Here is a 15,588-nt window from a genome sequence, read left to right as displayed (position 1 = left end):
GTAATGGCACGGCGCGTGGGGAGTCCGAGTTGGGCCTTGTGGGCCTTATCTTCATGCTTGGTGGAGTGCTCGCGACTTGACTGCCTCTGCTCCGCGATGATACAACATCGCGGCGATGGATACGGCACTGAATGCGTGCGTGCTTTGCAGTACATCATGGATATAACCCCCCACACACACACCCTCTTTTCTCGCATTCACCCCACAGCCCCACAGCCCCATTCCTATACCGTTCCACCGCCCCGCCCCCACACCTCATCACCCTCCCGTACTCCGTACCCGCTGCTGGACCAGTACCGGCCCCGCATCACACGCCAGTACGGTATAGGCCACACTGACACCCGTCTCGTTGACCCCGTCCTGAGAGACATGAGGAAAGGGGGGGACGGAGCGGAGCAAAAGCACATGTGGGGGAATGAAGAGGGTGGCACCGGTGTAAGGGGGGGAGGAGGTGCGGGGCGGGGAAGGAGGCCGACGGGGGGACAGGCGGGGTGGGGGGTCGGTCGGTTTTCTTCCGCTGTGATTCCACGTGTCGTTCTGTATGTCATCCGGGATATAGGAATTTGAGTTGGAGGATTTGGGTTATAGAATATTTTGCGTTTGAATTTCTTGCGTTTTGTTTTTTGTGCGGTTAGCTTTCCAATTTGTGGTATATTATGCTGTGTAGGTTTTGCGCCCTCCACTCCTCTCGCCCTTTCTCGCCATCACCCTCACCCCTTCCGCCCCACCCCTCCGCCCACGAGACACACACACCCATACACGTCCTCTCACCTCCAGCGCCCGCTGTACGGGTGCGGCCCCACGGTACTTGGGCAGTAGGGAGGGGTGCACGTTGAGGGTGCCGTACTTGGGGATGTCAAGGAAGCGCTGCGGCAGCATGTTGCCGTACGCTGCCGTAATCGCCAGGTCGGGCTGCAGCTCCTCCAGCCGCCGCAGGAAATCTTCCTAGGACCGTTTGGCGGTGTCGGTTGCGATGGTGTCGGTTGCGATGGTGTTGGTTGCGATGGTGTTGGTCATGGTGGTCATGGTTGTGGTGGTTATGGTGGTGCTCCAAGAACGTGTCCATGGTCCACTTAACAAGCCCCAGGGAAGCGGCGGAGCTGCGGTGGGATTTGACCCGCCGTTTCCCCTCCCCTTCCTCCCCTTCCTTTCAATTTGTACACCAGCACGCAGGCATCGTGCCAGCCAGTGGACTCTTTTCGCACCCTCCCCCGGCCCTTTCGGCCCCCTCTTTGCCCCGCACAGACCCAGCCCCCGCGCCCCGTCCTCTCTCCTCCCGCCCTCTTTCTTATTCCTTACCTAGAACCAGCAGCGGCCCTTTCCCATGGGGCCCTCCCCCTTCCCATTTCCCCCCTCCCGCCGCTGGCCTCTCCCCCCCTGGCGTACCTCCCTAGCCCTGGCGGGACAAAGTATCTGATCCGGCCCCAGCAGGCCGCTGTCGCGGGCCAGGGCCTCCACTGGGGAGGGGATGGCCACTGCGCGGTTGCCGCGACCCTTGGGCTTGCCGGGCTGGGAGACCACCAGGGCGACCTACGGGCGCGGCAAGCGGACATGTTTTCTCTCGCTCTTCACGTTCTTTAAGGTGTTTTTTTTGCTCTTTCTGTGATTTTTTGTGCTCTTTGTGTTGTGCTCGGTACTGTTGGCCGTGTCAGCACAGGTAGGGGTCAGCATGTGAAGTGGGGCAGGCAGGGCTGCGGGCCCGTTGGGACTCGGAGATGGGGGGGAGGGGAGTAAGCTGGAGGGGTGAAGGATAAAAATGTGGGTGCTTTCGTGCGGGTGGTTCTGGAGCGCTGCACCTGCGCAACGTGGTGGATCTTACCTCAAAGGCGGCATCTGGCTTCTGGGCGGCGGAGAGCAGGTCCTGGAGGACTCCCGCAGCGACCTGTACGGGCAGACATTATCCTGACCAGCTGGCTGCTTGGGTATGTTTCTTCGGCAGCTTTCCGCTTGGGTCTGGTTTATTAATATACAAAAGTGCAGCAGTACTTGACGGTTTCCATTGCGGATCGACTTGCGCACCTCGGGCGTTCCCAGGAATACGACACGATGTTTCCTTCCCGCGACTTGAGTATTTTGAGGAGATGTGCATTGCATCACAATTTGCGTCGCTCTGTGTGGGTTCACTGGCCGTATGGAATGCGTGAACGGCCGTGCCGAGCAACTTCGCAACGCCTTTTCCATCGCCCTGAATCACCAAATGAAATAGAACAGAGAATCAATAACAATATTTGCCTAACTTGATGGTTTTCCAAGTATGAATCAGGGGTACGCAATGCATTTGTATTGTAAGGCAGTGCAGGAAAAGATGTGATGCAAGCGCTTTACAGACATCTCCATGTTGGAAGTGCAAAACGATTCCAGGCTTATCGCCAATCTTGAACCAGGGGCTTTATCCTGAGGCCCCGAACGCTACCCGGCTACAGCTCTCGACAGCTGCACAGACACCCATCCCCAATGCGAAATTCCGGTTTCTTTGCACACTACTTCATGGCAATAACTCACGAAGGCCAGCCTTAAGCATCCATCTCCAGAGAACGTTTCCAGGCCACCTCGGGTTGTGTCGGCGCACATCGGCCCTTACCGACACACAGCGAAGCATTACAACCTTTCCTAAAGGGCCCAGAGCCCACGTACAGCTCACACAACTGCATAAATGGCGATCACGAACAAGAAAACCATTGCATATCACACATCGCATTGCTGCTGAGGAGGCAGGTGGAGCAGAGGGAGCAAGATCACGTCCGATTCGCGTCCCGGCGCCAAAGCGTCTAGCGTCTGTAGGAACACACACACACCATGCCTAGCTTATGCTAGACGGACAAAACGGAGCTCCTCCCTCTCCATACGTACACACGGATACGCAGAAGAGGACTGGCCGGTGCTACCCTAGCACTGTCCTACCACAGCAGCACAATGCAGATCCATTTCCGCTCTGTGGTCATGCAGAGGTTGGGTGCAAAGCCCAAACCGCTCAGGACATCCCCCCCCTTACGTCCGTGCCCTTATTAGAGGCCCGGGCTGTTTCCCGCTAGGAGGCATCCCTCCCCTATCCTTACCCCGCCTCACTCCCCCCTTGCTCACTTGGCCCCCCAAACCGCCTTCCTGACCCCTAGATTCCAGATAAGAGCATAACAATCCGCTCCCAAAGCCTATCTGATTTGTGCCATGTGGCTGGCAGTATTCCCACCCTGCAGCCAACAGCTCAACGCAACCACGGCGGGTCAGGTTCAGGACTCAGGAGGATGGAGGATGGAGTCCACACAAACAATATAGAGACAATAAGGGGGATCACGGAGGCGCTGCACTGCGCCGCACATGCCGCTTCTTCACCTTTCCCTAGTGCTTTCCCTGCTGCTGCTGGTGCTGGTGCTGATGCTGCTGGTGCTTCGCGTGCTGCTGCTGCTGCTGCCGCTGCTTCTCCTGCTTCTCCTGCTGCTCCGCCTGCTGTCGTAGCGCCTCCTCGCATTCATCGGCTGAGTTGTAGATCACGCCCTTGCTAGCTATGTTGACACCATTCTTTCCGCTGCCCTTTCCGTTTCCCTTTCCCTTTCCGTCGCTTCTACCGCCACTGCGAGTGGCCCGCCCAATTCCATCATCAGAAACGCCGGCGCCCTTGAACCCACCATCGTCCTCATCTGCCTCGACGAACAGGCGAACATTGCGTGCGTCTCTCTCAGAGCCACCGCCACGGTCCGACAGGAAGAGGTCCCCGGGCAGCGGTGCGACAGCTGCAGCTCGTAACAGCTCGGAAAGCGCATCACCGGAACCGTCACCGCTTCCGCCATAGCTGCTGCCGTCGCCATTGCCGGTGTCCAGAAGCTCCGCCTTGTCAGGAAGGAGCTTGTCTCCCTCTCGCAGCGTGTGAATCCGCTTTTGCTTCTGATCCTGTCCCTGCGCCTCCTGCCGCTCCTCCTGCTGCCATCCCTTCCCGTCTTTAGCTGGCTTACACAGCACCTCCTGAAGCGAGGTGGTGTTGATGGGTAGTAGCGTTGGTGGAGGCGGAAGCACGACAGAAGGGACTTGTTCAATACAACGAAAAGCGAGGCAAGGCAAAGGCAAGGCGACACCGGTGCTGAAGGGCGAGCATGAAGGGCACGGAGGCTCATGAGCTGAGAGGACATATTACGTCTGAAATTGCGATTCCGATTATGTATTTCGTGGCCGCGGTCGGTATATGCAAAACGGCAAGAACGAAGAAGCAAATGCAGGGGCCCGGCTCGGGCTGGGCAGCCGGGCTACCGCTCCGTGCCGACAGTAACGTGAACCCAGCCTCCAGTGGCCGCTTTTCCCTCACACGTACTTACATACGCACGTACATACACGCACACCTAGTTCAACATACGGACTGTCCTGCGTTTCAGCCTGGGGCCTACAAGACATGTAGGGCTTTTAGCGCACAAGTCCCCCGGCTGTACAATCCTTATTGCTCATGCTGCTGTGGGTGGACTGTGTATGAGTGCAATGTGCAATTCAAGATATTTCCTAAGTTCCACAAACGAGCCATTTGACTTCCACAGATGACCCGCAGGTCGGTCCTGGCCCCACTTCCCACCTGCAGCTGGGTCACCCCAACCGTGTATACACTGGTGCTGGTGATGCCGGTGCCGAAACCCCCACCCTGGGACTGCACACGGGTGCGGTTGGTGCCCAGAGCTGAGCCGAAGGACCGCACGATGGCCCTGTGTGCGTGTGTGTTGGGGGGTTGGGGTTGGAGGATGCGTGTGGGCTATAGGGAGTGGTTTGTTAGGGGAACAGAAATGTGTGAGTGAGGAGGTCAGTGAGAGAGGTGAGAAGGTGAACAGCTCGATGCGGGTTTCGGTTTCGATTGCGGGTAAAGGCAGCACAGCGCGGACTTCTCCATGGGGGGTGCCACTTCAGGTCGTAGCTAGCGGCTCCCCTTGGCCACATGTAGGGTCCTGCCGACCTTTCTCCCATACCGGCAGCCTCACCCCTCACCCCACCCCTCACCCCTCACCCCTCACCCCTCACCCCACCCCTCACCCCACCCCTCACCCCACCCCTCACCTGGTCCATCCGAATATGTTAGTGGCTCCAAAGGTGGTCACTTGACCCACAGTGTTGATGGAGTCTTGAGACGGGAAGTTAGGGAGCTCCTCGTGTTGCACCCGTACAAAGCCACCCGCGCCGCCGCTGCGCCTGTGGAGCGTGGGGCAGGCGTGAAGGAGAGTGTGTGGATGCGTGGGTGTGCACGTACGCAAGCACGTACGTATGCATGTATGTACGTACGTATGTGCTCTTTGCGCGTGGGTGCTGTTAATAGGCAAGCAGCAGTGCCCCTCAGAGAGGGCATTACGGAGCAGCGCGGAGAGGATGATAACGATCGGATGACTGAATCAGCACGGTGTATGTCGGCAGTGGGGGAGGATGACTGACAGGTCTAGGACACGCAAGACACATACAGACCAGTCGGGGCATGCTGGGCGGGTTCAGGCAGGGATGCAAACGTGGGACTGATTCGCTCACGTGGGGGGCTTGCCACCGCTGCCGCTACCACCGCCGCCGTCAGAGGCGATGCTGCCGCCGCCGCCGTCGTCCTTGCCCTTTCCACCGCTGTCGCCCTTGCCGGTCTTATCACCGCCGTTATCTCCCTTGCCGGTCTTATCACCGCCATTATCTCCCTTGCCGGTCTTATCACCGCCGTTATCTCCCTTGCCGGTCTTATCACCGCCGTTATCTCCCTTGCCGGTCTTATCACCGCCGTTATCTCCCTTGCCGGTCTTATCACCGCCGTTATCTCCCTTGCCGGTCTTATCACCGCCGTTATCTCCCTTGCCGGTCTTATCACCGCCGTTATCTCCCTTGCCCTTGTCATTGCCGTTATCTCCCTTGCCCTTATCCTTGCCGTCGCCCTTGCCCTTATCCTTGCCGTCATTCCCCTTATCCCGATCATCATCATCAGCATCGTCGACGGGCTTCCCGTCCGAATGTTTCCGATCCTTCTGCATCTGTTTTGCCTTATCCTGCTGCTCCTGCTTCTTGCGTTCCTTGTCTTCTTTGAGCGCATCTCTGGCGCCCTTCAGCGCCTGGTGCTGCATGGCCGCCAGCCGGGGGAGCTCCTTCTTCAGGAGCTCCTTCTGCTGCTGCAGCTGCTGCTGCTGCTGCGCCTCGGACTCGTTGGCGGATTTGGAGACGGTGGCCAGCGAGAATGAGAAGATGCGAAAGTCGGAGCTTTGACCTGCACGCATCCCCAAGTTGATCTCCGTGAGATTTGTGGGTTTCAAAGTCCCGAAATCCCAAATGGAGGGAAGGAAATGCACAAAAAGAAAGAAAGAAAGGAATGAAATAAAAAGAAGAAAGGACGAAATAGGCACGCAAAGTACGCGCCCTGCCGCGACCTGCCTGTTGCCTCCCCCGATGCGGCGTTTTGTGAGCTGGCTCCGGTGCGCAGCCTACCCCGCGTGAACGTAGTGATGGGCCCCGCGACAGAGACGGTCAAAACGGGTACCGCCTGCTGGCCTGAAGGGGGTGGAGGGGATGGCTAGGCAGCGCGTGTAAGTGGGGGCAGTCGGGGCCGCTGGCCATGTGCCAACATAGGGGGCGATGTGTCCCCCACACGGTAGAGCTTCAGGAGTTGTGTGAAGCTGGTAGCTAACCCCCGATCGAACACATGCACACGTCGTCCTCCACCGAGCAGTCAGCCCCCGAGAAGGTCGCACCCGGCCCCTCCTCGAACCCCGCGGCTGCGGCCCCCCGCAAGCCCTCCCGCACACAACATAACCCTTCCCCCGCACACACACACACACACTCACTCCTCACCCGCCAGCGTGAGGCCCCCAGATAGCGCCCGGGCACCCGCATCCCCGCTCCCTGGAGTACTGACATTACCCGCCACCAGGGTATTCCCAGCTGACCCCAGGTTGATGATGGGTCCGCCCGCAGCTGCTCCCCAGGGGTTGGATAATGGCCGTAGAGTACGGGAAGTACGGGAGATGGGGGCCCGCATAGATACAATAGGTGTGTGCAGAGGTGTCGCAGAAAGGGACAGGCGGAGGGACAGAACAAGGTGAGGGATGGGAACCATGCTAGGGCAGGGCAAGGCCGGGGATGTTAAGGATGAGAAACAGGGGAGCACTGTAGCTAGGTGTTGGAGCGGAACAAAAGGCAGGGGTTTACAAAACAAATAAGGGGATTGGGGCAGCACATTTTGTTTAGGTACCTGTGTGGGACGAGGCGCAAGCGGGACACTGGGAGAGTGGTTCACTCAATCAACACAGTGAGAGGGAAGACGAGGTGCGCGTACAGAAGACTTTGCCCAAGAAGACGCTTCAGTACGCGCAGTGCATGCTCGGCAGGTCTTGGTATATGCCAGCCAGCCAGCCAGCCAGCCAGCCAGCCAGTCAGCCAGCCTGTCTGCCTCTCCTCATCCGTCCTTCGGTCACAGCGACCTGGCATCAGCCTGTCCGAACATCCCCGAAATATCCTCTTTCCCACATCACGATAGCATGCTCCGTCCCCGCCTTCCCTCCCCTCCATAACGGGCATTTGACTTCCTTACTTCCGACGTCTTCCGCCACGGATGCGGAGAAACCCTCGGACAAGCCCGCAGCGAAATCCGGGTCCACGGCCGCCGTCCCAGCCGTGTAGAAGCCGTCTGTGCGGTCGGGTCCTAGCTGCAGCTGAGTGGTGGTAGTGCGGCGCTGAACCTCGGAGGACCCAACCGCGGCGGAAGTTGCGTTGGCTACCGATCCCACCCGAGGCGCCTCTGTCGTTGGGAGGCGCCCATGTGCGTTAGGGAAAGAACTTATTTAGGGTTTTGGGAAGATAGGCAAAAAAGACGCACACGTGTGAGTGTGTGTGTATGTGTGTGTGTGTGTGTGTGTGTGTGTGCGTGTGTGTGTATGTGTGCGTGTAGGTTACAAGTATCTGACCGGGCCTGACAATGGCCAGGGGCTGCTGCACAGGCCCAACGGAAAGACCTCTTAAGCTCTCTTCCGCGGACGGGAGAGGGGCGCGAGGGGCCTCAGTCCCCTCCTAAGAGGCCGAAAGCTGCAGTTCCGCTAGCTCCTGAAACACGAAACGAGACTCCTCTCCAGTCCCGGCCTGAGCCGGCTCTCGGAGTTGGGGTTCCCTAAGAGAGCGAGAGAGCGAGAGAGAGACTGTGTGCGTGTATGTGTGCACTTGACACCTCGAGTTGCGTTGCTTCAAAATGTAAATACGCCCATAGTAAAGGGCACGAGATCTTGGTTGGCTCATGAAGGTAATCCCAAAGGGACAAACGGAAAGAAGGAACTGCACCACAGGTTAAGACAAAATCAATCTGCTTATGTATGTATGTGTGTATGTACGTGTGTGCACGGGGCGTATACATGGAATCTATCCTGCTTTCGACCCAGGATAAAAGGTGTGGTTGGGGGAGGTGCGTTGAGGATGTGGCAGCCAGGGCTGGTATTGGGGAGGGGAAGGCTAGGCAAGATCAGGGGTACTGGGTGCTCAGGATTGGGGCTGCGAGTTTCATGTGCATGTGTGTTCATGGGCTACTGAAGAGGGGAAAGGGGGGCCAATCTATATCTGGGGCCCTGTAGATGTGTGGTGTTGGCGGTGCTGGTGATGAAACACCAGGCAGGCGGCGAGCTGGGAATGAGGACTTGGGAATGGGGGATGAACAAGCTGAGGGTGTGGGGGATGAAACAAGTTGACGGGCTCACTTGGGGATGAGAACTGAGTGGAAGGTACAGGTCCAGCAGGAAGCCCTAGACATCCGCGACCCAGTCATCGTAGACCAACCCCACTTGCCGTCAGCTAGACCATTGAGTAGCGCCAACAGCCGAAACATTTGAGCGCCGAAGAAGCTGTCGTCGATGCTCACTCGCTTAGATTCAAACGCCTCCTTTTCTTTGCGGCCATAACTGCCCCTGCCGTCGTCGCCCCTGCCGCCATCGCCCCTGCCGCCGTCGCCCCTGCCGCCGTCGCCCCTGCCGCCGTCGCCCCTGCCGCCGTCGCCCCCGCCGTCGTCGCCCCTGCCGCCGTCGCCCCTGCCGCCGTCGCCCCTGCCGCCATCGCCCCTGCCGCCATCGCCCCTGCCGCCGTCGCCCCTGCCGTCGTCGCCCCTGCCGCCGTCGCCCCCGCCGTCGTCGCCCCTGCCGCCGTCGCCCCTGCCGTCGTCGCCCCTGCCGCCGTCGCCCCTGCCGCCATCGCCCTTGCCGCCATCACGGCTGTCGTGGCTAGAAGGCCCAAAGGCCCGGTATATGAAGGCCCCAGGCTCGCTGTACGGATCATACTCATCGTCATACGGGTCGTACTCGCCGCCTTGGTCACCACTAACCTGGATGGCGCGCGGATCAAATGTTTTTTGTTATCAACATGTTTTGTAAGTTTGACATGTAAGCCAGGGCCGCCATCCTTTGGACGCGGCGAGGGGAGAGGGAGGCGGTGGTGTGTCATGCAATTGCTGCCTGGGGACGAAATCGGTGTGGCTGTCTAAATATCCGGTTGGCTCGTGAGATCTAATACACGCAGCCAAGATCTCTGGGTGAGTGCCTCAGGGTTTGACGGCTTGTCCCAGCCGCCCTGCGATGGAGGACAAGGGCACGATTTTCATCCCGTCCCCGATCCCACGCAGTCCACCGCAGTGGCTGCGGCAGCTGCTGCTCCCAAGGCCCCCATCGGAACCCTCCCTGTGTAGCCATGTCCAGCGGTAGTCCGAACTTGCCTGCCTTGCGGCAAGCTGCTGCTCCCCTTCGGTGGGGCCAGCAGCCTCTTCAGCCATGGGCGCCGCCGCATGCGCAGCTGCAGGCGCCCTAGAGGGCCCCTGCAGCAACATACGCCGGGAGGCCCCCGCTGCAGGCGGGTACCTGTGGACCGCTGACGGTGATGACGCCAGTGATGATGATGAGGATGATGACGATGACGATGATGATGATGATGATGATGGCGACGACGATGGCGATGACGATGGCGATGCGTGCGGGATTTGCAGCGTGGACAGCGGCCCTGGCGCAGGCTGTGGCGCATTGTGAGTCTCCGTCATCACTGCGGTGTTCGCCACTAGATCCAGATCCAAATCGTGACCCACCAGAAGCCAGATCCAGATCCATCGACAGCAGGTCCGCAGCCACATGGAATCATCTACGGAGCTGGCTGCGGCCAAAGTTGCCCTGGAGGTGGTGGTTGGCTTGGGTTTCAGGAGCCGCGGGAGGGTGGTGGTGGGCCGCAGGGTCGCACCCTCCGGCTCCCTGGGTGCACCTAACGGGCTCCATCTGGAGACCGAACGCACAAAGGGCTTCAGGTGGTGGTGGGGATTTTGGTTCCAGCTGGGTTCAAAGTCCGGAACTGGAATCCCCTCGCGATGGGTCCCCGACGCAGGGTCCGAGCGCGTGGTGCCCGTCGTGGCTGCGTAGTGTTGCCGGTCCTGGTCTCCATGCCGGGTATCCTTAGTGCGGTGGTGGTGGTGATCGTGGTGGTGGTGCTGGTGCTGGTGCTGCTTCTGCAGAAAGGCTGGGTGGTGGACCGATGTACGGCTCTGAGCCCCAGCTGGAACCTGCTGAAGGCTGACCATCAATGCCGCCGGGTTTTGTTCTTCTACTGCCGCTGTTGCTGCTGAGATTTTCATGGTGTGGACAGGTGAGCAGCAGCACAGCACCAGCGCCAGCACCAGCAGCAGTGCCAGCAGCCGAGGCTGTGAGCGTCTATGTAGGGGCTGAAGCAATAGCGGCGGCTGCAGTTCGCCGCTCTGTTGCCGTACCATTAGACCCCGGACTGTCTGACCACACTTGCCTTACTGCTTCTCCTATTCCTCACCGTCGTCGCCTTCTTTCCCTTTCCCCTAGCTCGCAGAATTCAGGAGTTGCAAGGTGCGGCAATAAACACGTCCGGCGAATGGGCCACTACCTGCTGACACGGAAGCGCAGTGACTGGGCTATATTCTAACCAGCGCTAATCTTAAGTAATAGAGAGTTCGTGTGTGAGCGCGGACAGGCGTTCATCTATCATTGACGTAGCATGAAATACACGACGTTATGCCGGCCCAAAAGCCGCGGCGCTGATCTGAACCCCCTGATCTTCATGATCAGATTGCCACCGCTGTTGGGAGTGGCGTGTTCGCGACCTTCAGAGGAGGTACTGCATGAAACGTCACAAGCGGTTGCCGCCCGCCGGGACTGGCAAGGGGAGAAATCAGCACACGCAAGTGCTGGTTGCGCGAGCGAGAGCGGATGAGGGACGGGCTGATGCGAAGGCTCCGCAGCGGGCACCGGGCTATGCTCGTGAGGTCTCGTGCAGTCGCAACAAGGGGCTAGAGGAATCCACAACCAGTGAAGCCGCGCTCAAGAAGGCCTAACTATTTTGTATTGGAGGATTTGGATAAAGATTGCATGCCCCTGATATTTCCGTAGGAGGTCGGGAGGACGATTACATTGTTTCGGCCGGTCATCACCGCATTCAGGTGGCTGTTAACCGACCAACCGACGCACGTCTAACGGTTTTTGACAGCCCTCCGTTGAGTCCCACAAATCCTTCAATTCTCCAAGCAAGCTACCAGCTGTCAACCGCAGCGGTCGGACGACGCAACTATCACCAGCCCCGCTGCTGTCTCGCCCAGCACCTGTCGATATATAATTCAGACCGCAAGTAGATGGCACATCAGATCGTACCGCGTTGTTCCTTATCGAGAGGACGCTGAGAGGCCTGGCTGGTGCGCACTAATACGTTGTCCACAATCCCGCTCGCAACTTATCACCATCAACCACCCGCCGACTGCGTGCCTCCCGTTAGGCTCCTCTAAAAACATCAGGCAGGTTTACTTGCGGGCACCTGTCTGGGATTAGTCTGGCACCGCACCACCGTGCCTTTCATGACTTAGGGCTGGGGTTGCTGCTGCTGCTGCTGCTGCTGCTGACCTACCCAGCCATGCCGAGGCAGCCCCGTCAGATGCCGCTGCTGCTGCCGCGGCCATGCGCTCATGCCGCCACCGCAAGCACGACAACCCCACCCGCTCTCTCCAGGGTGCTTGTGACGCTGTCCACTCTGTCTCCTTACCTTATCCAACCAACGCCACCCTGCCGTGTTGCTGAGCAGCACGACGTTTACGAAACGAAACACCTGATTTACAAACAGCCCCTGCGCTGTCCCTGGCCACCCTTCCACAGGTACCTCTAACTCGTGCATTTCCGCCAACGCAGCAGCCAGCAATCGGCAACCCGTCATCCGGCGAACAAGCAGCAGCAGCAGCAGCAGCAGCAGCAGCAGCTGGTCTCTGCTGTTGTTCTCACCAGCTACTTAAGACCGCCCAGCCATTGTTGAAACGTCAACCCAGGCGTCTTGCTCGTGGTCTTGTTCCCACGGTTTAGCTGCCTGAACGGATTACCGTCGCTGTGCTCCAATAGTTTAAAAGCCCTCAGCGTGCTGCAACTCCACAGCCGAAACCTTCGCATCCGGGCGGTGCTGGTCGTATCCTGAAATGCGGAGTATTCCCAGGAGCAGCCGCCGCCTAGGAGCCTCGATGCTGGCGGCAACGGTGTTCGTCCTGCTGAGTGCCACCCTCGGGTGCGAGTTGCGTGGGGTCGTTGTGGAGGTGTATGGGTGGGAGTGAGGGCGAGAACAAAGCGCTATGAGAGATGAAAAGCGCTGATCGTGATGCATTAGTTCACAACTGGAGAATAAGACAAGCCATGAAGGAAACCAATAATAGCATGGTTTGGGGAAGGATATAGACTGATAGTAAGTGGTCTGCCTGGCCCTCCTAGGAGGTGGACATAGCTGTCCCGGTGTTTGTGCGGTGCCAATCCCGTCAAGCTCCGCATGTAACTAAATCCCTAGTCAAACCCTGCCTAGGATTCCGTCCTCCATCCACACCTCCGCCTGTGTGATCACCCGGCCCTTACTCTCCCTTGGGGCACAACAGGACCGCACAGCCGCAGCTGGCCGGCATGCCATCTGCTTCCGATGTGGCTCAGCAGGTCTCAGGGAACGGAGTTTCTCTCATCGCCCAGGCACTGGCTAAGCGTCGGACCGGCGGCAGCCCCGCGCCCGCGCCCGCGCCCCCACCTGCAGCATCGACGGCCGACAGCGAAGCCCCGGCAGACACCGGCTCAGAGACGGGGGATATTACCGCGGCCAATGGTGCCAGCGCCACGGCTACCAATACCACCGCCGCCGGAACTGTCGCCGCCAACACCACGGCTGCCAATACTACCGCCGCCAGCGCCAATGGTGCCAACGCCGCCAGCCGAGGCGGCGTGAACGCGACTGCAAATGATGTCACCACGACCGGCGCCACCGCGGTGAATGCCACCACAGCCAATGGCGCTGCCACCGACGGCGCCGCCGCTGACGGCGCTGCTACCGACGGCGCCGGTACTGAAAGCGCCGCCACCGACGGCGCCGCCACTGACGGCGCCGCCGCCAACAGCACCGCCACCAACGGCGCTGCCGCCGACGGTGGGGCCACACACAGTGCCGCCGCTAAGACTGCCGACGGTGCGGGAGCCGTGGAGACCCCGGCAGGTAGGCGTGGCTACGTATAAAGTGTCTGCAGCGCAGGCCTTGACTCGCGGACTTCGTGGACTTCATGGTCATGCAGGCCTATCACACCCCAAACTCTCATGCACGTGCGCCGTCCCCTGTCGCGATGCGCCATCTTTTGAGTGCCTTTTCTGCTGTCCCGTCGCGTTCATAAATTTCCACACTCCAATTCGCTCAAAGAATATCGTGGTGGATATGTGTCCGGTAGGAGCAAGGTGCCATAAGCGTCAGCTTGGGTCCCAGCCACACCGCCGCGCTCCTTTCGCTGCTCAGCGTTTTGACTTGCGCGGGATAGATAAGTGAATGGATTAAGGGGATGTTCAGCGAGAGAGAGTCATGAGCTTCGGGGCCGATCCCGAACGAGTCTGACTGCCCTCTGCCGCTTTGCCTGACACTCGCACATTCTCTCTCCCCTGCTCCTATTGGCCATTCTTCTGGCTCGTCCTGGTGTAGTGCTCGGCCCTTTCACGTTGCCCGCCGTCTACTCGCGGCTCATGTTGTCTCGTGTCTTGTCACGCCGGGTTGGGTGGTTACCGCCGCTCCTGCCGTCGCCCGCAACTGCTCTCCATCTCTAGACTCTAGACCCTGGACTCTGGACTCTGGATCCTGAAATCTTAATCCTGGGCTCTGGATCCTAAACAAGTACTTTTCCCCACGGCGTGTGTGTTCTGTATGTACGTTCACACATGTGCAAGATGCGGAGGACACCGGCGAAATCAGCGCCGAGGGCAGCGGCGACGCAAGCACCACCGCCGCTGGCGACAGCTCCAAAAACGCCACCGAAACCCCTGCACTGGGCTCCGAAACCCTGCCTCCTTCTGCTACAGAGGCCCCGTCCGCCCCTGCGCCAGCCCCTGCGTCTGCGCCCATTTCCGAGCCGGCTTCTGAACCCGAAACTGAACCCGCATCCGAACCTGCAGGGTCTGATACCGTCCCGGCCGCCGCCGCCGCCGCCGTGCCAGGTGCGTCCAACGTCAGCAGCGCGGCCCCCAGCGCATCGTCACTCTTCCTCACGGGCGCTACACGCCAGGCCGCCGCCGCCGCCGCCAACACCTCCTCCGCCGCCGCCGGTAGCCGTACGGCACCGACGGAGGGGGAGGAGACTGCTCTGCCCTCCACGCTGATCACTCTGGCGGGCAAGAACGGCGGCGCCGCCACCGGCGCAATCGGGGCCGAGGGTGGCGCCGTCAACGGCGGCAACGCCACGGACGGTGGCAACATCACCGACGGCAGCGACGCCGGCGGCAGTGCAGGCGTATGCGCACTGCCGGCGGACGTGGGGCTGTGTCGCGCAAGCTTTGAGCGCTTTCACTACAACGCCAAAACTGGCACGTGCGAGAAGTTCATTTGGGGCGGTTGCGGTGGAAACGACAACAACTTCGAAACGGAGCAGCAGTGCAAGGACAAGTGCGCCCAGTCTCCTGCTGCGGCTGGAAACAACAAAGCCGTGTCACCCGCCGCTAACAGCACCAACGCAGCCAACATCACAAACCGGGTCAATGCCACCAACAGCGTTAACGGCACCAACAGCCTCAACACCACGATCGGTGGCAACAGTACCAACATCACCAGCAGGGGTACCAGCGACAAGGCGGCCAATGCATCTTCACGGTCCCCGTCACCCTCGAAGGGCTCTGCGGGTACAGCTAACAAGCCCTCGACGCTGTTCGCGACGGCGGCACTGGGAGCTGTGTTGCTGCTGTGCACCATGGCGTTGTAGTAGTCGGGTGATTCGCTGGTGATTCGCTGAATCGCTGCTCTTTGTTTTGTACTCTCTGAACACTGTATTGGAGGGCAAACCCCTACACTGAATTGAAGATATCCTCCACCCCGCCGGCGTGTGAAGGTGTGCGCCACAAGACGGCGTATTGCGTTAACAGGAGAAGCCTCGAGTGTGCGTCAAATGACGAGCAATAACGAGCTGGTGTTGTGCTGTGTGCTGGCGTTGTGCTGGTGGCAGCTGGCAAGGGCTGGTTCACGCAAGGGTCTTACCTCAACTGCAAGCAAGACGCAGTGTTGAAGCTGTGGCAGCAGGGTAGGCGCGGTAGAGTAAGGAAGAAATAGGGAACCCGACGTGCTAAGGGTAAGGGGTGTGAGAGACAGGGCTTG

The 15,588-nt window shown here is 59.6% G+C and overlaps 4 protein-coding genes across 4 annotated transcripts in view; 2 read left to right on the top strand and 2 right to left on the bottom strand.

Moving 5' to 3' along the window:
- VOLCADRAFT_106047 (uncharacterized protein) overlaps positions 1–2,337 on the bottom strand; it is a 5,374-nt gene extending 3,037 nt beyond the window's left edge. Inside the window, exons 1-5 of the mRNA XM_002953564.1 lie at positions 2,020–2,337; positions 1,820–1,882; positions 1,387–1,530; positions 772–945; positions 280–360 (exon numbers count right to left, since the gene is read on the bottom strand). Of these exons, the coding sequence (XP_002953610.1) occupies positions 280–360; positions 772–945; positions 1,387–1,530; positions 1,820–1,882; positions 2,020–2,181 (624 nt within the window). The 5' untranslated portion in view covers positions 2,182–2,337. The remainder of the gene's footprint in view (positions 1–279; positions 361–771; positions 946–1,386; positions 1,531–1,819; positions 1,883–2,019) is intronic.
- Positions 2,338–3,336: 999 nt separating this feature from the next.
- VOLCADRAFT_94418 (uncharacterized protein) lies at positions 3,337–7,042 on the bottom strand (the record flags this gene model as incomplete). Its single annotated transcript, XM_002953563.1, has 7 exons — positions 3,337–3,957; positions 4,553–4,679; positions 5,026–5,157; positions 5,395–5,437; positions 5,627–6,196; positions 6,415–6,477; positions 6,778–7,042. The coding sequence occupies 7 exons, from the start codon at positions 7,040–7,042 to the stop codon at positions 3,337–3,339; spliced, it is 1,821 nt and encodes a 606-aa protein (XP_002953609.1).
- A 2,279-nt stretch (positions 7,043–9,321) lies between these two features.
- Positions 9,322–10,561, top strand: VOLCADRAFT_94417 (uncharacterized protein; the record flags this gene model as incomplete). Its single annotated transcript, XM_002953650.1, has 4 exons — positions 9,322–9,328; positions 9,748–9,973; positions 10,037–10,246; positions 10,324–10,561. 4 exons carry the CDS (start codon positions 9,322–9,324, stop codon positions 10,559–10,561), a joined length of 681 nt encoding a protein of 226 aa, XP_002953696.1.
- Positions 10,562–14,722: 4,161 nt separating this feature from the next.
- On the top strand, positions 14,723–14,890 carry VOLCADRAFT_39402 (uncharacterized protein; the record flags this gene model as incomplete). Its single annotated transcript, XM_002953649.1, has 1 exon — positions 14,723–14,890. A coding segment is annotated over one exon (168 nt), but the record flags the coding sequence as incomplete, so codon positions are not given.
- Between the last annotated feature and the right edge of the window lie 698 nt (positions 14,891–15,588).

This window comes from Volvox carteri (genome assembly GCF_000143455.1).
Source record: "Volvox carteri f. nagariensis unplaced genomic scaffold VOLCAscaffold_37, whole genome shotgun sequence".
In the NCBI taxonomy this organism is placed as follows: Eukaryota; Viridiplantae; Chlorophyta; class Chlorophyceae; order Chlamydomonadales; family Volvocaceae; genus Volvox; species Volvox carteri.
This window is presented reverse-complemented; position numbering and strand designations above follow the sequence as displayed.